This window comes from Stegodyphus dumicola, chromosome 7 (genome assembly GCF_044657685.1).
Source record: "Stegodyphus dumicola isolate Sdum_Otavi_A_Nest chromosome 7, ASM4465768v1".
In the NCBI taxonomy this organism is placed as follows: domain Eukaryota; kingdom Metazoa; phylum Arthropoda; class Arachnida; order Araneae; family Eresidae; genus Stegodyphus; species Stegodyphus dumicola.
In genome coordinates, this window is record NC_140774.1 from 102973110 (window position 1) to 102993751 (window position 20642).

Consider the following 20642-nt stretch of genomic DNA (forward strand, 5'->3'; position numbering starts at 1 on the left):
TAAATAATTTTAATTCTAGGCATGATGTAATCAGATTGGTTATAGAATATTTGTGCATTAACGAGCTGTAATCAGCTCCCTGATAGGTTGCTGAAAATTTGTGCATTATCGCGCCATTTTAAAATTTAATTCATATCTTCGAATTCCTTCAAAGATGAATGTTGTTTTGATATGTACCAAGAATTTTTGGTATCGGAATAAAAAAATTGTCCTTTGAGACCTTATTTTCGCCAGCCTGGCTTTCCTAATCAAAGATTTATTTATAAATTCTTACAAGGGTCAGAGGAAATTTATTTTAAATTTTTGGAGGAAACATTGCTAATTGCTTCTTCAATGAAGTGCGAAAATGTAGATCACAGATGAAGATCGTTAGAAGAGCCGATTCTGAGACGGCCGTATATGGTATTGTGGTCATGTTGGAAGAAATAACCGCTGTAACGGTAAAAAAATTATTAGACATTCCTCCTTTTTTACCGACAATAAACTAATTGCTGTCATTTTAGCTCTAGTGTACGAAGCGTTCTTATTTACTTATTTTTAAGTATTTAATTTAAGTTATATTTTAATTCTTTTACGTTGGTATGATGGTTTTTAATTTGATATTCAGTTTACGTAATATTTTAATCCAATTAAACGTTGGCGCAATGTTTTTTAGCGGTATTTTTATTCTATTTCTGTGGCTATATGAAAGTAATAATTTAACCTTTCTTTAGTATTTTATATTCGTAGTAAATTTATTTATTTACATTTGCTTGCCTTCTTGAAAAACAATGTTTTCAACAAAAAAATTAATTAATTAATTTTAACGATATTTATTTTTTTAAAGTTTCGAATACTTTACTATGCGGAAAATAACGAAAAAACGGCGTTTTTCAAGATGGCTGACGATTGTAAAAACCGCGCCAACAATTGCGCCAAAGTAAATCGCCAAAAAACCGTGCAACCGTCTACCAAAGTAGTACCATGCTTTTTAGTTCAAGGCAACTATTTGGTTCCCCAGGTGAGGCATTTCATGATATTTAATATGTTGTAATTATATGCTTTAGAACTGTGTTTAACGAACTTTTAAGCACTGGAACTGCGAATCGTCTGCGTAACGTTAGAAAGATAAGTGGAAATATTTTTTGCTGTCTAAGTGTCTTGTTGAAGTTATTTGTGCTTATTAATCATTATTCATGGTAATAATGACAGATTTAAGTGAAGCTGATCTTAAAAGATTAAGAGGACGAATGAAATCTACCCTAACCCGGCTTCACAATAGTTTCAATAATCAGCTAAGTTTAACGGAATTAAAAGCACGATTAGAAAGGAATTGAACAAATATTTAAGGACTTTGATCAATATGATGCTGCTTTACCCGAAGAAGCTTCTGAAATTGCTGAATTCGAAGCTAAATATTTTGAAATGAAAGTAATGTATCAATCCGTCATTGAATCCGCAACTCCCAGAAATGTTTTGATGTCAAATCCCACTGCAGTTGGAGCTAGCTTTAAACTTCCTCGTTTAAACATTCCCGAGTTTCAATGGTAAATATACTGATCGGCTTAATTTTAAAGATCTGTACATGGCGACAGTTCATACCAATTAGCGAAAATTCCAATATTTGATAGGACTTTTAACAGACGAACCAGCTGCTATTGTTAAGCAGATTCCAATTTCCGAAACTACATATGATGAGGCTTGGGACGAATTGATAAATCGTTATGATAGAAAAAATCATATTGTCATGTCGCTTGTCAGAACATTTCTTGAGCAACCCAAAATTACTAGCGCTGATTCTGTTAATCTAAGAAAACTATCTGATACATCTGATGAAGTTATCCGTGGATTAAAATCTATTGGCGAAAAGGCTTCGTCTAGAGATGTTTGACTAATTTATTTTTTGCTGCAAAAGATCGATCCGGAAACGCGACATTTATGGTCACAAAAAATGGTGAAGAAGAATTTCCTACCTTAGAATGTTTTTTGGAATTCTTAAACTCAAGATGTGTTTCACTTGAAATGTTAAACACTCATAATACTGAAAAGCGAGTATCGCATAAAAATCAGTGCTCTGTTTCGAAGAATGTTTTACATAATAATAAACATTCTGTTCTAAAATGTCAGCATTGTAATAGTTCTCATATTTTATCAAGGTGTTATAAATTTAAAGGTGCAGATATTACGACTAGGAAAAATATCATCCGGAAGAATGTATTATGCTTCAATTGTTTTGGAAATCATCAAGTAAAATTTTGTTTATCGCAAACTTTGAGTTCTATTTGTAAAGCAAAACACCATACTTTACTGCATGAAGATATTAAAAGTAATAACGTAGTGGTGTCAAATTCATCTCCATCTGATGAATAAATTTCTAATTCAGACGAACAAGATAATATTTTGAGTTTTTCTATTCAGGGTCAGAGTACTTCATTTTTACCAACGGCGGCAGTAATAATTTACGATTCTTCTGGTCAAGGTCATGAATGTATCATTCTTTTTGTCAGTGGAGAAGCTTCTTTTATCTGTGAATCATTTATTCGACTATTAAATATACGCAGGCAAAATGCTCGTATTTGCGTAAAGGGACTTAATGATTCTGAAGCAGCTTTGACTCGTGGTTATGCAAATGTAAAATTGTTTCCGTAATCTGAGTTGGAAAAAAATGTTGTTTTAATACAAGCATATATTCTTAAAAATTTAACTTCGCATTTGCCTTCAGTAAAGATTGACAGCAAAGACCTTGATTATTTGAATTCAATTAATCTTGCAGATCCGAATTTCAGTACGCTCAAACAAATAGACGTGATAATTGGAGCTACTATTTCTTTTCTCTGCTTCAGCCAGGGAAGATTGTTGGCTATAAAAATGTAATTGCATAAAATACTATTTTTGGTTGGGTTGTATGGGGCAGAATTAAAACAAAAGGCAATACTCCGCATCTCATTAGTGTTAATCGCATTAGTTTATATATTGAGGATAACGTCGATGCAACACTTAAGCGTTTTTGGGAGTTGGAAGAATTAACGTTCTAAAATCAGAAGTCAACGGTTGAAGAAGAGTTTTGTGAGAAACATTTTAAAGAAAATTATCGAGTAAACGAAAACGGCAGATTTGTTGTCCGACTGCCCATTTTCAGTAAAGCTGAGGAGTTAGGCGACTCTCAACCTTTGGCTATTTCCTCGTCTTCTATCCATGGAAAGAAAGTTTGATTTAGATAAAGAACTTAGTAGGCAATACAAGGAGTTCATGCAAGAATACGAAACTTTGAATCATATGGTTCCAGTTGTTCAGACTGAAGAAAATAAGCAAGTATATTATCTACCGCATCATGCTATTGTTAAACCAAGTAGCTCTACTACTAAACTTCGTGTAGTATTTGACGGATCGTGTAAACCTAAAAATTCAGTTCCTTTGAACTCTGTTTTAGGGGTAGGTGCAACACTACAACGAGATATATTTTCAATATTGCTCAACTTTCGTATACATAAAATAGCTTTTTCTGATGACATAGAAAAAATGTACCGCCAGATTTTGGTAGATAATGAGGATCAACATTTACAAACAATTGTTTGGAGAGAATCTGTTAATTCAAAAATGCAGACATATAAATTATGTACAGTTACTTATGGCACTGAATCTGCACCATTTTTAGCGACACGCTGTTTGTGACAAATTGCTTTGGATGTACAACAGGATCATTCTCATGTATCTTCCGTTCTTAAAAATGATTTCTATGTAGATGATTGTTTATCTGGATCAAACAGTTTACAGGAAGCAGTTGACTTATGCACTAAGCTTTCACAGCTATTAGAGAAACGTGGATTCAATAGGAAATGGAGATCAAACTGCTCTAAGCTTCTCGAAAATTTATCCATCGATAATCATGAAGAAGGTGACCTGGAAGTTCACTCAGATGAATGTGCCAAAACTTTAGGGCTGTTTTGGAACTCTACCGAAGACGTGTTTTTATTTAACATTTCTATGGATTTCGGTACTGAAATTACTAAAAGAAGGTTCATTTCTCAATCTTCTAAAATCTTTGATCCTCTTGGCTTGCTATCACCATGTACAGTCAAGTTGAAAATATTTTATCAGAAGTTGTGGTTTTTAAAACTTGACTGGGATGCCCCACTGCCTAAAGAATGGGAAGAGAAGTTGCAGCGACTTCAAGAAGATCTTAAGGTTCTCAGAAATGTTAAAATTTCGAGGTGGCTTCAAACTACATCTAACCAAATCTATGAGTACGGTTTTTGTGACGCGTCAGAATCTGCTTACGCTGCTGTCATCTATTGTGTTCAACCAATATCTCACGACAGAAATGAAGTCAATTTGGTCGTTGCTAAAACCAAAGTTGCTCCCATTAAACAAGTGTCCATACCTAGACTGGAACTCCTAGGTACATTGCTTGTTGCCAGATTAATCAAAGCTGTCCGTAAAGCTTTCTCCAGTACTGAAATTTCCTTTCACGCTTGGACTGATTCTAAGGTTGTTCTCTGTTGGTTAGCAGCTCATCCTCGAAAATAGAAGTCTTTTGTGGCAAACAGATCTTCAGAAATATTAGATGCTATTCCCTATCAACAGTGGAGCTATATTTCGTCGAAACAGAATCCTGCCGATCTTCCTTCTAGAGGAATCGAGCCTAAACTTCTACCGAACATATCCCTATGGTGGCATGGGCCATCATTCTTAGCATTAGACAGTTCAAAGTGGCCTCTACAATGTTCTGTCAGTAATGAGACCAATAGTGATGCAACTGTCTTAGCTGAATTACATTATGGAATCCTAAAAGTTATTTACAGAAAAACAAAAATAGAAGCGTTACGTGTTAAAGAAAAACATTAAGTCCTAGCTTTTATGGAAATTCGGAGTATCTCCGATACCTTTGAGGGTGAAGGCAGCATATAAAAAGCACAGTACAACTAGGAGATGGAACTTTTACCCACCTTTTGTTTTTGTTATCCATTACACATCAGTAGCAAGAATCAATTTATAAACCTTTCTTTTCCAAGCACAAGAGACGAACTTTTAGTCCCCAAAGGGTGAAGGGTAATGTGACTATATGTTGATATAGTAACCAAACAGTTTCTAACCCTAAATTGCAGTGGATATAATAGCGATTGAAGAGATCGCAATAAATTATAGATTTCAAAACATAGTAATGTAATTATTGCTATTATTTATACATCTCTCCCTTTTTCTTAATAAATTTAAGGAATTTAATTAAGATGGTTACAAAATCGCGCAGAATGTTAAATGAATACAATTATTACAAGGATATTTGATGAAGAATAAGAATTCGAAAAAAGCAGCTATTATTGTCTACTCTCCCAAATTTAGAAAATTGGAAGTCAGTAACTTAAATCCTCTCCGTAACTATTGTGAAAGTCGCAACTCTAGTTTTCGTATATACGTAAAAATATATAAAGTCAACTACCAGCTGCTAGGTCACTGGTTAAAGGCAGGCTGAGTAGATGGAATAAAAAATTACTGGGTTCAAGATTCCAGTCGTGAGTTCAAATCTTTAAAAGCCCTAATATCTAATATTTTCTAATAAGAATCTATTAATGATTTTATTTTCCTTCCTTTTTTTTCTCTGAGGTAGGATTGGTAATTTATTTATTTTTCGACATGCAAGAACTTAAAAAAAAAATTTGCTGAAAAGACTTGTTTAAAAATTATTTATATTTTCGACGTTTTGACATACCCAAATGTGCATTAATGTATCTACTGGATGGTATAAAAATATTTCAGTGAATGAAAAATATTCTGGCTTCTCTTGTTTTCCACTGACATTATGTTTATCAAAATTTATGCATATTTCAGTATTATCAAAACTTTTACCCATAATTTACTCTGATGAAGTATTTTCTGTAATTGATTTAACTGTGACTATCGTCAACGGCAAAAACGAAATCATCATGGTTATTCTAAGGCACTGTAACAGCGTAGACATTACAACATCAATATAACAAAATTTGAAAACTGTTATGTCTGAGAAATTTTCGTTCATGCTTTTTCAGGCCATTCTTGACAGTTCTTTGGAAGAGCAGGTAATAAAATTCCTGCTATTTGTTAAAGCATTTAATACGAGAGTTTTATATTACCTTATACAATGAATCTCAGCTAAACCTTACTGCTGCAAAGTATTGAGAATAAGTATTATAATTTGAGATTTCAGCTTAATGATATTACTGTCATGTAAAAAGGTCTTAGTTTACTTTCACAATTTGATGGATAATATCTGATTGTCAGGTTCGTGAAGTTTTAGTTTATCAAATGAAAAAGAATATTTTTAAATTTTCCGAATTTTTCAAGAGTTTTATTCAAAATCGAATATTTGGAAATTCACGAAAAGAATGAGATAATTTTCTTGTACTTATCGACATTTCTCTCGTCCAGTTTCTCGAGCTGGAGTCAACAGAGTAATATTGCATTAAAATTTCTTACATGTACTTACTTCAATTTTAGGCGCAAAAGGCATCGATCAGGTGAATTAAGTCTCCTAGCGGACTTTCTTGCCAATCGTATTTCTGCTGCTGGAATATCCCACGTCGTAAAAGCACCGTCTCGTCTAAGACGCGCTGTTTGGTTAGTCATCATCTTGCTCATAGCTGCCGCTATGGGTTGTATGACTTACAGAGTTCTGCAGGAGTACTTGGCTTATCCAACAATATTGAGATCCAAAGTAAGCGTTTAGTCCCATCCATAGTAAGCATTTTTTAGTTTATTCATATTTTAATTTTAAGAATTCCTTTCTATGAATAGCAGCTACTATTGTCTACGTCGAAAATGATAATTTTCTTGCACTAAGAAGCCTTCTTAAGAGACAAACGATCTTAAGTCTCTAAAGAAGAAGAATGTAAGCGTCTTTCATAATAGCTTCTTAATGAGTTTGAGGGCGAATCATTAATTAAATCAGTAAGACGTTAATGCGAAAGAATGTTTTCAACACCAATGAAAAGAACCATTGTATCTACGAATTTTGAAAACAGCTGGAAATATTTCGAGTCACTTTGCAGGCAGTAATTTTCCTTCTTTATTGTTTGAGTCTTGTTAAAAATAAATTTAAGAAATTGATGTAATTCACATTACTTTAGATATCTACCGGCTCTTTTTTCCTGCGTTAGACATTTATCAATAATTTTGTCCTAAAATATTGTAGTTATTACCTTATAAAATACATAATTCAAGCATACTGCAATATACATTTAAAACTATTTTTAATTTTTTACATTTTATACTTCTTTTACCATAGCAGCATAATTTTATTTATAATATCTTAATGTTTAAATTATACCCTTTCTGCATAACTGCAAAAAATGTACCCTTAACATAATTCATATCCCTTAACATCACGAAATTAAATAAGCTTACCCTTTGCGTAAAACGAAATCAGTCGCTATCAGATTAAATCATGAATACGATAATGATGATTTGTGACACACATCAAAAAATGGAAATAACATACAAGCAGTTTAAACCAGCATTAAAAGCATTTTAAGAATACCTGGAAAATAACATAACGTACATATATATATATATATATTACAAAGTATCTTGTTTGTTAATGAACTCCAAATCCTTTTTCCTTTCAAAATTATTAAAATTTTGTATTAATATTATTATTAAAAGATCATAATTTAAATTTAAGAGATATAATCTCTTTCTGATATATTATACTACTAGCACCCAAGAAAAATGAAAAGGCTTGTCTGAGTATATATTAAATTACCATCTCTATTTACTAGATAAAAAGCAGATCTGTTACAGTTACATATTTATATTGTCGTGTTCCATGGAGAGATGGAGGTAAAATACTGACATGAAGGTTTCTAAGTAGCCAGTTTCCTGTCCCATAGGTTCGTTAATCAAATTAGGTTTCTTTTTAAATTTGAATCATTACTTTCCATTGATTTTTACTGATTAATTTTCTCTGAACACTAACGCTTTTCGATTCACTCATAAAATATGGTATTTACAAATCATTTTTGACACAGATTTTCCTAAGTGTTTTATTCAATGCTTATTTGGATCATATCCAGAGCAACGGAATACTTTATACCTAAGCATTTATTTTCTTTAATGGATGAGCAGTAGTTAATTAAGTATTCACCAGGAATTATGGTCGAAGCCGTTGGCATTTTACTATCTTCTCATCCAGAAAGTCATACGGGTGTACGACTAGAATACGCAAAATACGCAAAGTGATCTATAAAATTAAAATTAAAACTTTCCAACAATATAAAAGATCAATGCTGCTCATTTAAATTAAACATTTTACATCTGGTGGTTTAGGATATACTCGTATTATTTATTATAACAAGGAATATTGAGGTCTATTTGCTTAGGGAATTTTGCTTCTTGATCAAATTTCTAAGAAAAAATGACTGACGTTCCCGTAATACCTACAGAAACCGCAAAAACAATTAAGCAGCCAACATATTCAATCGCCGGGACGGGTGGCCGATCATTAATGGATAACTACTCACCCACCTATATAATCAGGTAGTGTTATTTTTGTTCAAAGAAGTATCATGTTTTAGTTTAATTCCATGGAAATCGAAACGTTTTCAACAAATATCAAAAACACTCAATATTATAATGAATCGTTCTAATAATATTGAACAAATTTTCCCTGGCTCAATTATTTTGAGAATAGCCTAAAAAATCTCTTGGACTCAGTCCTGTTAACACATTTTTTTTCTTTTTTTAGCTTTATTATTAAGAATTGCTTTCTTCGCACTTGCACCACATACAGTTCAACAGCAAAATCTAACATTTTGAAAGTAACATATGTGTTTAAAATTCCCTTATGTTTTTTTAATGTTGGCACATATTTTTCTATTGTTTTCACCTTTTCTCAGTTCGTTATATCAATGTTCAATTTTCTTGCTAAGATGAATTACAAAACAAGATTCTTGCTAAGATGAATTACAAAACAAGATTCTTGCTAAGATGAATTACAAAACAAGATTCTTGCTAAGATGAATTACAAAACAAGATTCTTGCTAAGATGAATAACAGTGAATTTGTTTCCTTATTATTCACTTTTTATAAGGTCAATTTTGTTATTAAATATCACGCTCATCGTACTTATGCCACGTATAACTCAACAGAAAAATCACAAAGCATTTAAAAACGACTATTTTTAGAATTCTTGATATTGTGCTAGGGGATGCCATATATTGTTTTGATATTATGCATATTGTTTCTTTAAAAACCAACTGCTCGCGTGGCATTCCACCTAAAATATTTATCTTAAAAAAGAAAAAAATATATAATGATTTTAATCAGTTAGTGTACTTTTATAAAAATATTTTTAAGATTTCTGATTAGATACTGAATAATTTTAATTAAAATCACGTTCAAAAATAGAAAAAATATTCTTAAGAACTGTGTTTGTTGCTTTTGAAGCGCTTAAGATCTTATTCAATACTTCCCATCTTAAGTATGAAAGTTAAATATCTTAAGCTTTCTGAATGGTCGCGTTGGTACGCCAACGCGTGGAAATTAAAAGCATTTTATTTCCGGCAGTGGCAATATATTGCTTTCAAATAGCTGAGTTTGTTGATTAAAATTGATACATAAATATCTGATTTGCCGAATGGAAAATGTCTTGTGCGCTAAAGATAAAAATATTTCATTTCGAACAGTGCTCACTTTAAAAGTGCTAGGTTGATAAAAAATATTTATCGATTTTTTACAAAATATGAAATGAATAAAGAACAAATTCGAAATTCGAAATTTGGTCTCCCGGGTGGCACATATTCGGGTTGAAGACTAAAAAATTAGTTGTCCGGATGTTCCATCATTTTTCCATAACGCAATGAAACTGCATACATGCAGACAGATTCTTCAGTATCTGATTTTTTTTAATAATACATGGCGAGAACATTTACAATTTGAAACGTGATTTGGCCAAAAAGTGAGTTTGGGGACTAATAACACCTCTGGTGCTGAATAAGGGGGGCGTTAAATTTTTATGCTGTATAGTGCAAATAATATGACATCGAGGGCAGCGTATTCACTTTGCAGCACTTACAAATTAGTGTATTTAAACCATCAGAATAAATTATTAACGCTAGAAAGACGAAATAAAATTACGGAATTAGTTATTAAATTGAAAATTCAGGAAATAAATTTAAAATGAAACCAACAGAATTTAAGAAATGCACGAAAAATGGTATGTTGGGGTAAGTTATTACAGTTTATAAAGTTCATGAATGGAATCCTTTTAAACATATTCACAGCTCATTAAATTTATGCAATATGTAAGAACGTATACTTGAAAAGATCTAGGCTGAACGAAGAGAATTTCTTAATTTTTAAATTTAAGATATTGATGTTCATCAATAACTAGAAGCCTTTGAAATACCTGGAGATAATTTTTTAGAGAATTTATGGGGCAGCCTCAGTTATGGGGAAGGGAAAACATAATGATCAGGAGTGCCCTGTTCTCCACATGCACAGTCTCAGATTTTTAACATATTTCTTGAGTAGAAATCTGTAGGGAAGGGGCCGTGTTCTGTTATGTAGTAATTTAATGAAGGGTTCGAGTACAGGGATTTAAAGCTTATATTTGGAATTAAATTATATGTATACGTCTTCCTAATGAAGCTTTATTCCACAAATCTTGCTAATATTTAGAAGCCAGTTGCTTTAGTTGGTATATGAAACTTCAAGGAGACCATGGAAGGATCGTTTCAATATAATTTCGATTAATAGTTGCTTCTTCGGCTTATTCATGTGTTTGATCATTATTAAAATGACCACTATGAACCTTCATCCATGAAATTTGAATTTTTTAGTTTGGTATTAAAGGAAGAAGATAATTTGTGGGGGAAATTAATGAAAAGTAAGGTAAGGAATTCTTAATCGTTAAAATAACTGCTTGGAAGTCAGAGTTTATGGAAATTTCATTGAGATATTTGAGGATGGCTAATTCAATCACTGCTTTATGGCTGACAATTCAGCCTGAAAAACATTATTATTTTTATGGAGATGATATTTCCATTTGATGATATTTAAAGAAGCAACTTCAAAATAGACTGCTGAACCACCTTTTCCTTCAATTTCTTATGCATCAGTGTATACAACTGGAGATAAATTACTTAAATTTTTGTTATACATGGTGAATTTTATTTTGTTGAAGCGAAATGCTGAATGAATAATATTGGGATTATTTTTGTTTTCATAGTTGGGTAACAGAAAGATCTGATTATTAAATTCTGAAGCTTAGATAAGATGAAAAAATTTCATGTTAGTGCTTTAAATTTCTGCATCGACTTACATTTGAAGTTGTTCGATACACTCGGAGTAAAATGCCTTTGAACATCTACTCTATTTAACATCTACTCTTCCTCACTGTCATGGTTGTGTCAAATTATAAATCCGTAATTCAGTGAAGTAAATGCATTTAGAAGAATGTTATTTGAGGATTTAAACTCCAATTATATTCCATGTATTCGTCGTAAACAGTTAACTACCGATGTTGTACGAAGCTTTATATTTTTTAAGTGAGAAATCCAAAAAACTTTCGTGGCAGTTGTTTACCCAAGGTATCTGATTATATTCACAGACTTGATCTTTTGATTGTAAATGTTCAGACGTATGATTTTTCATATCTTTTGTTCTTGGTCTATGGATTAATATGACTTGAGACTTACTATGTGAGATTGCCAATTTTTGAATTTTGTAATGTTCGTTAAGTAGCTTAAGTTTCATTATAATTATTTTATAAAATATTTCTGGTACAATCGCTTATAACGAAATAAATATTGTCTGCGAAAGCAAGAACCTTTGAGTGGTTTTGCCATTGATAGGCAATGCTGTTGACACGCATATGCCAGAGGTCTGCAATCATGCGAGGCCTCGGAGATACCTTCACAGTTGATTATGCACAACTTCAGTGTTGTAAACAATCACACATTCTCCGTTTCTGAAATAATCTTGAATAAATGGGAACAAATTTTGAGGGCTATTAAAGGAATTCAGAGATTGCAAAACTGTTGGCCTCTATAGAGAATCAAAAGCTGATTTTAAGACATTTTATTGCAGAACGAAATTGGTTAATTTTATTATTGCTAACTTGTTGAACAGCTGAATTGATTGCATGACTTGTTAAAAGTCAACTTAAATTTGGACTGATTATTATTTAGCAAATCATTGCTGTAAATATGCAATTTCTGGGTTCCAAAACTTTTCCGAAGCCTGGCAAGAGATTTATCGAATGATACGAGTTGTACTCATCACAGATTTTATTCCTCTTATTTCCAACTTTCAGGCACTCGGGGATAGTTGAGAGTTCTAGACAGTGATTGGAGAAACTAAAAATTAGTTCAGAAGGAACTTGATTGATTAATTTTATTGAATTTTGTATAAAATTTAGAAACAATAGTAATGAAATACTTGAAATGTCACGACATGCATATAGACGTGAAATTCTTACCCGGACTTTAGTATTTAAATTCTAGAAATACGTTGAATGCTGTTATATGCGGATGACAGCTAAAGCATATTCTCGTAAACAAACTATTGCAATACGTATATCAACACTTCTAAATCACAGGCAGAGAGGAAGAAGTTACTATTATACAAATGTTTTGAAAATACATATGCATTAAGCCATTAAAAAGAAAAACGTATTTGTTCAAGAAATAGTGGTATTTTTTCCAGGACTAGGGCCAGCACCTTTGCTGCTGTAACACTTGACGTAATTCTGAAATTCGATTAGAACGCATTAGAACATCCTCTATGAAGGCCAGATTCAGCACCAGGTGCCTTCTGGGTATTCTCAACATTGAACATTGAAATAAGCAATTGATCAGAAACGTTTTTTCTTCAATTGAGAAAATGAAAGACGTCACCGTCGCATTGTAAAAGATATACTACAAAACAGTCTATTTCATGTTTTCGAATCGTTCGTAAAGCGCTATGGTAATGTAATTCAATATGAAAGATTTTATTTTGCGACATAAAAGAAGTACATCTAGTAGAGCCCTCTGATTCATAATAAAAATATTATTTATTATATCTTATCTATTATTACACATTTTATGTACCATTGCACATCTTATGTACCATTACACCTTATGTATAGTTTTGTCAATATCTTCTGTAAGTAAATATTTTTAGATAATTTTGTAAAAACCTTATTCAAGTTGTAGAGACATTAGGTATTTTTTGGAAGCAGGAAAGATGAAAAATGAGCAACGCCCTCGCCGGGAATCGGACCGCGAACCTCTGGAATACGCGCCCAGCCTGCTGCCCACTACACTACGAAGGCATACTAAGAAGAGAAATACCTTATAAAGTCAATTTTTCCATATTGTTTAACTTTCTCTAAGTTGCGTTGCAATATTTTATTAACAATAATTTTCTTATTAACAGTAAACTCGCATTTAGTATTCTAAATTATCTTGTTTATGCCTAGAACACGGCTGTAAAGGAATTAGAATTCCCTGCAGTTACAGTATGCGCTTTGAACCTGATACCAAAGATCTTTGCGAAGGAAGCTGATATCTATTATTTGGAAGAAATGAGACAACTCCTGGATTCTCTACCTACTTACAAGTATGTATTTCTAATTCTCATATTTCCTAATAGAACTAAATACATAAACAATATTTATAAAATGATGAATTCTAACTGTAGTATAAAACCAAACAATTGTAATTTCATTTTTAAATAGTTATATTAAATGTAGATGCTCTTAATCTGGTATAAAAGCATTCTAAGACGTAAGAAATATCTTCCAAACAATAAATTGTTTAATACTCTTTATTGAATCTAATAAGAATTGGAATAAAATTTATATTTGACGTTGGATGTTAATGTGCCAAATCTGACCTTGGCTCGACTGGTCCAATAGGCTTAATATAATGTGTCACGCTTGATTTCAGCTTAATAAAGTTTTACTCACTTACAGCTCTAAATCTGATTACAATTTGTAAAGCTCGTAGCGGAAAAAAAAAGGAAAGAAGTAATGAAATAAAAAAAACTGCAATAAAATTGCAAATAGCAAGACATGTCGGACATATACATATAAGAAATGACTTGATTTCGACTATGGAATCTTAAACAAGCTATATAAATTTTCATAACTATGTACGTTTATCTTTTAGTGCTAATTTACAGAGAAGAATTAAGTTACAGATATACCATTAACAGGCTCCAACTTTTATGAGTTCTTGGGTGTATTCCAAAGCAGACGACCCTTTTGTTCCCTCTTTTTATTATTTGAATATCTCTGCTTATGTCCGAATTCTGATGCCTCTTTTAAACCTGACGCGTTTCCTTGGGTTTTGTATATGCTATTTCTTTTAATTATCGAACTTTTTATGCTTTAATTATTACTCACTTTTCACTGGACATGGATACCTCTATACCTTGTAGAGAGAGATATGGATAGAAATACAGTTTTGTTAATTGAAGGTTTACAGACACTGTTTTGGTTTTTGCTTCAGACATCCGATGAATTCTGTACTTTTTTCCAGTTTCCGTTGCTGATCTTCCTGTCTTCTCATTGAGGACAAGCAGAAGAGATCGATGGCACTTGAACTTTGTATTGGGGAATACGGATTAATAACATTTACCTAAGTTAAATGATATTAGCGCGTCTTCATATATATGAAAAAAGAGAAATGAAAAGACTCATATACTAAAGCAAATATATATTATCTATTAAACGTTTCTCAATCTATTGTTATCACAGGCTCTCTACATGAATACCTCCACCATTTTAACCAAAAAATGAATAAGAAATGAATTTAAGACAGTTAAATAATACCATTTTTTTGACATTAAAGAGTTATTATCCTTTTTGTAAGTAATTAGAATTCAACATGTGTATATCAGGATATATTCACCTAATTTCCCGAGCTTTTCTTAGTCATGTTTTCATCACAATACTACAATTATGTGAAAACAAAACATATGAACTAACTTTTATAGCAGAAGAACCAAATCATGTAATGATGGTCGGTTAGTTACAAGGCAAAATACCATCCTAACATTTAGTTCTCCTAATAGTCTTAAATATATTAAATCTGGCTATTTGAATTTCTCTACAGATTTTATGGTTGGAACCCCAGGTGGACTTTCCCCTTTCCATTACTGGAAACTGAAAACGTACTTCTAGCATTCAAACGTTTGATGCTCATAACAAGTATGATATGTTTTAATTACTCAGTAGAAGGAAGCTTATTAGCAAATATTCAAAGGTAATAAAACGGTTTCTATTTTGCTATGTAAATATCGAGAATCCTATTAATAAACAGTGAACCATAATAGAAGGACGTTATGTTTAAATGCTTACAAATCACAGAAGAGTTTTTAAGCCCTTGTAATCTAAAAGCAGAAGGATATTCAATTAATTTTCTTAAACGGACACTTCAGCTTACTCACGGAGTTAATTTAACTAAGATAAAAATTCTGAAGATGATAATAGAGAATGTATTATAGTGACCTGGTAGATGTATGGTACAAGTCCTGATAATATGTTTAAAATTATTTTGCCCTGTATTTTTGTAATTAAATGAATCACATAGAAATAGAATACATCTAAAAGGAAATTAATTGAATGTTTCAAACGTGAAAGCAATTAATAAATGACTTCCACGGAACTAAACCTAATGAGAAACAAAGTTTGGCAGCCGTCTGTATTTTTCAGTCGTACGGAATTTAATTATTTAAGTGCTTAATTCTGGCTTCACGTAGAAAATTAGGAGACTTATGATCCCGCCTTATTTTTCCAGTGAAGTACAAACTGAATGTAGAAGATTTAATGTAAACCTTTTCATTAGAACTTAGCAGCTTACGCAGCACGTCTAATTACAGAACAAATCACCGCTTTTTGTGAGATTAACAGAACATAAACGTCAAGATAAAACTTAAGCAATTTAAGAATACAAATCACAGGGAAAGGTTATAAAAGGCTTAAAGTAGAGTTTACTGTCAGTTTAGGTAAATCTAAGAGCTGCGCGATAGCAGTTTGGAGACATTGAGCAGTCGTTGAAAACAAGTTTTCCTTAATTTTAGGAACCCTTTTCTTACATACGTTAATTAATTATCACCCTGGTGAGAGACGACAAATATAGAAATGTCAAAAAATATTTTATAATACGATGATAGGTTATTAAATATAAAAACCTACGCAGTGAAATTTAATTCAAACTTTTATAGATTATCGTTCATTAAATTAGTCATTCTATTAAATATTATCCAACTTAAAGATTATAAGTTGTTATTAAAATTTGCACATAAATATATATTTTTCTGAAAATATACAATTTTTGTTTTTAATTACCTTTATGCTTTTAACAGAGAGGATTTGGATTATAATAAATACTTTTTTATTATTTATTACATGTGTGCGTTACACAGAATGGCCTATATAGTATGATAGAAAGTAAACGGCTGTAAACAAAATCCCTACATAATAATTAATTATATCAAATGAGTTACGTTAAAATGTGATTAATAAATAAGTATATTGTTTTTAAATTGCTTTTTTCCAACAGTTTTCTCGTTGTACGCTAGTGTGCTTACGAGGCATAAAATAATTTTGCCCGGTGACATTAGTTACTGTAAATTCAGATGCTACACAATACACAGTATACACGCTGCTTTAATGCGATGCAAACACAGAGATGCGAATTCTCAATCTCCTACATCTCCATTTTTGTTTGACGGAAAAAGTGTAAAGTTGGAAGTGAACCTGGGTGTAAAAAAAAAAAAAAAACTCTTATAATTTCTCCCTCTGATACATTGACAATTGGTTGTACGGAAAGTCATGTAACCCTGTAAGGTTATATGTGTCTTAAACTATTACCGTATTTTTTTTAACTTTACTCCCATATCTACTTTTGTTGACTCTCACCAGACTAGAAATCGGCTTTCGCTTTTTTAGCCGTGTTTACAAGACTGAAAAATCGGCAAGACTCTCAATCTTGCAAATTTCTTGGTTCCTGATAAAGAGCTCAGACTGACTCAAACAGTCGCTTGTACATGTTTTCTCTCGAAATCGATTGTACATGTTTTCTCTCGAAATCGATTGACGTTACTAAATCTGCATCAAACACAAGGTTGTTGCTTTGCTAATTTTATGTAATCTTCAATTTGTTTTGCAATGAACTTCGCGATTTTTGTAAATGAGATGAAAACTACATATTTTACTTACTTTCGTATTTATGTCTGCCAGAGCAGAGTTTGTTATTAGATTCTGACAGCGTACTTCGGAAATGGTTCGAAGAACTCATATTTGAGTTTTTTTTAAATTGAAAAATACAGAAATTAACGTAAGGCCATGTTTGAAATGGAAGAAGTTTGAAATTCAAAGACTTCAATTTCAATTTCAATAAGATTTTTGTTCAAAATTTAGTAATTTCGTGTAGAAATACGTCATTATTTTGACCTTTATCTTAAAAATTTATAATCATGAACACACATCTTGCAGGATTTAGAATTTCACTAAAACTTTTGACACAAAGAAAGAAGATCGTATAACTGTATAGTGTATTTTCTCTCTTCTTGGTGCATGCCTTCACGGCATAATTGGAAGCACGTCTGGCTAGTAATGGGGAGGCCTAGAGTTGGAATCCCAGTTCTCAGATCATTGCTCATTCCTTCAGTTTCCAGGTTTTTAAAAAATTCTAAATGACTCTAAAATGAAGCTAGAGATAAATGTCATGGACGATTATTCGTCAGCACCAGGATTGATGATTTTCTCCTCACTCTTCTATTCACCCTTTAAGTGCTGTAGAATATAAGGTATTTTTTCTTCTTTACAGTGTGCCTTCATCATGTAAGTTAAGTACGTTCGGCTAGCAATCGAGAGGTCCAGAATTCGAATCACAGGGGCGCATCATATATTTTTTGTCTTTCCTGCTTTGACAAACTTAATAACTTGATAACTGTATCAATAAACAAAGAATTCAAATACATTTTAACATGATGTTTGAGTCAGTCTGAGCATTTTCGCTGTCTGAGACGAGATCTTTGTTGGTGATAAATCAGTTATATTTTACCCGTGACAAATAGGCACAATTTTAGAAAACGAATTAAGAGCAGATATCATCCATGCTTTTAAGGGCATTTTCTTTATCTATACATATATTTTCAAGTAAAATAATCTCAGTATGATAACAACATAGTTATTACCATTATTGAAACGTTTTCAGCACGAATTTCTAGCTAAAAAATTCTAGCTAAAATTTTCTAGCTAAAAAAATTACTAATTTTTATTTTTACAAGAATAAATATCTTAAGTAAATAGAAAAGGAAAAAAAATATTTATGAGCATTTATTTATTCCAACAACTTCTGATTAAAAAAAGATATACACGCTAAAAATAGAAAACATCAAATTATAAAATGAAAATTTTACATTACAGAGTAATATTCGGAGAGTTTACCATTAAGGTTTCGAAAAATTAGCAAATAAATAAAATTAAATAAATGCAGAAATATTAAATTTAAAAAGTACAATTTAATCGTTGAATGCTTATTGCAATTTAATGGCTAAAACAGTTTTTTACGATTGGATTATTAATCTCACAGGAAGTCAAAGTATCGGGAAAAAAAATCACATCTTTGAAACAAGGCGTTGGAAATATCGATGCCAACTGCAGGAAAATAATTTGTTCATCGGAAATGAAAATCATGTGGACACTTGTGATCTATTTAATAAAGAGAAATTTTAATAAGCGTTCAAGACGTAACCATACATTTATTTAACTGGATCTCTTGCATACGAAGTCTTTAACAAATATTTTGTTGTATAAAACATAAAATTCATCTAAAATTATTTCTTCTAAAACAATTCTTTTTATCCAAATAACTCCTTTACACAAAAGAGGTGAGCGACTTGTTTTGCAATCCAAATGCTACACAATTTACGTTATGTTTTTGTATGACTTTCATAAAAGTCCTTCTGATGTAAATTAGTCAATAAATCATTAAAAGGCTTCATTTGCTACGTTGATTCTTAACATCAGTCTTAATCACTTCAGTGAATTACTTTTATATAACTGATTACTTAGAATGTTTGAGTATCCCTCTTGTATCTTCTCTTTGTTGATTAAACTCGTTTTCTTGCATACCAAATTATGCAGTAAATAAATGGTGGCCTTTCATCCACTTTATGAAGATCATTCCATTTTTTTTTTTCAAAATTCCTGTTTTCTTTGCATTTCTTTTTTTTTTTTTTTCTTCAAATTGCGGACTGGGACAATAGGGCAGCCAATGCACACGTATACAACCGGAAAGAAGGAGACTTCCTAGACATGATTAGTTAGAAAAAAAGACACAGAAGTGTAAAGACGATTTGAGAATCGAAATTTTCGGTTTCTTTTTGAAATTATACGTTGACCATAATTGAACATAAGACCGAAAATGTTCGGAAGAGAAGGAAACAGTGATACGTCGAGTGAACTATTTTTATCACCCAAACATTGTACACTTCTCATCCGTAATGGAAGATGGCAATTCATTAAACCAAGCAAAGGTAACTTAACAAACGACAGTTGTGGCATAAGTGTTAACAAAAACCAGTGACCAAAGTGAATGGTTTGATCCAAAAGACAACCAGCCAAATTTTGGGCCATTTACAAATGCCTACGGTACCAAAATGTCTAATAAAATAATAAATAATTTTTGATGAATTAAAATAAATTTTAAATATGTTTTTTAAAGTTTCATCGAAATTACTACATTTAATTTTAATACTAATGCTTAAAATTCACCCTAGGGACCAACGCCTTCCAATCGAAGAGTTCACTTTAAATACCCAAACCCTGAGAGTGTTGTTGTGTCCTATTTTCTAACTGTCCCTAATTGATTCTTGTGTACGTTCTGCTACTGAATTTGAAAATGATGCTAATTTTTTCATTTTCGTAAATTGCTGTTTTAATAATTTGTAAAAAGTCGAAAAATTGCGAAAATATGAGATTTTAAAGTACACTTAAAATGTCTTTTCTGGAGTTCATTCCTTTTTTTAAGATTATACTAAAATAAGGTACTTAACATGAACAAGTTAACTTCATGTATTGAAGTTTCCATAGAATGCTCATGCTCTGCATCGCGCTTTTCCCATTATGGTTTTGGTGCAGCTCATCTCTATATAACATCTAGCAACAGTCAGGCATCATTAAAGTAGTCCATTTCCCTTGATACCTCCATTCCAATTTTTGATATCTTAACAACGAAAATCCCCCACTCATCTCTTTGCTAACACCACCCAGATTTTCAGAAAAAAATCTCAGTCTGAATTTAGGAAGTGAACCTTTAAGCTCATGGAACAACCTAAATTTTTGTGGTTCTGGTACTTCTGTGAGCATGCTCTCAACGATTGATTTAAAGTATCTTTTTTATTGCCCAGAAACGTCGTTATTACGTCTTTATAGGCTCTCCACGCTGGGCTTTATTTTACGTAATTTTCATTTGTTTCCCAAAATTTGAAAATCCCATCTTTGAAAAGTTTTCTGATGTCAGGAATTGTAAAGACACCCTCTGTCAATTTGGCTGATAAAGCTAAAAATCTGTTACAGATATGTTTAAAACACTGACTTTCCTTTGGTAAGGCTTTGACAAATTTTTTCATCAAGCCTAACTTGATATGCAGGGATGGAATGTGAACTTTACTCGGATCTATGAAAGCTTTCT

The 20642-nt window shown here is 31.8% G+C and overlaps 1 protein-coding gene across 1 annotated transcript in view; it reads left to right on the top strand.

Moving 5' to 3' along the window:
• Window positions 1–1413: 1413 nt before the first annotated feature.
• Window positions 1414–20642, top strand: part of LOC118194967 (degenerin unc-8-like) — a 194026-nt gene continuing 174797 nt past the window's right edge. The window contains exons 1-3 of the mRNA XM_085821410.1: window positions 1414–1526; window positions 6451–6667; window positions 13415–13554. Coding sequence (XP_085677536.1) covers window positions 1414–1526; window positions 6451–6667; window positions 13415–13554 — 470 coding nt within the window. The remainder of the gene's footprint in view (window positions 1527–6450; window positions 6668–13414; window positions 13555–20642) is intronic.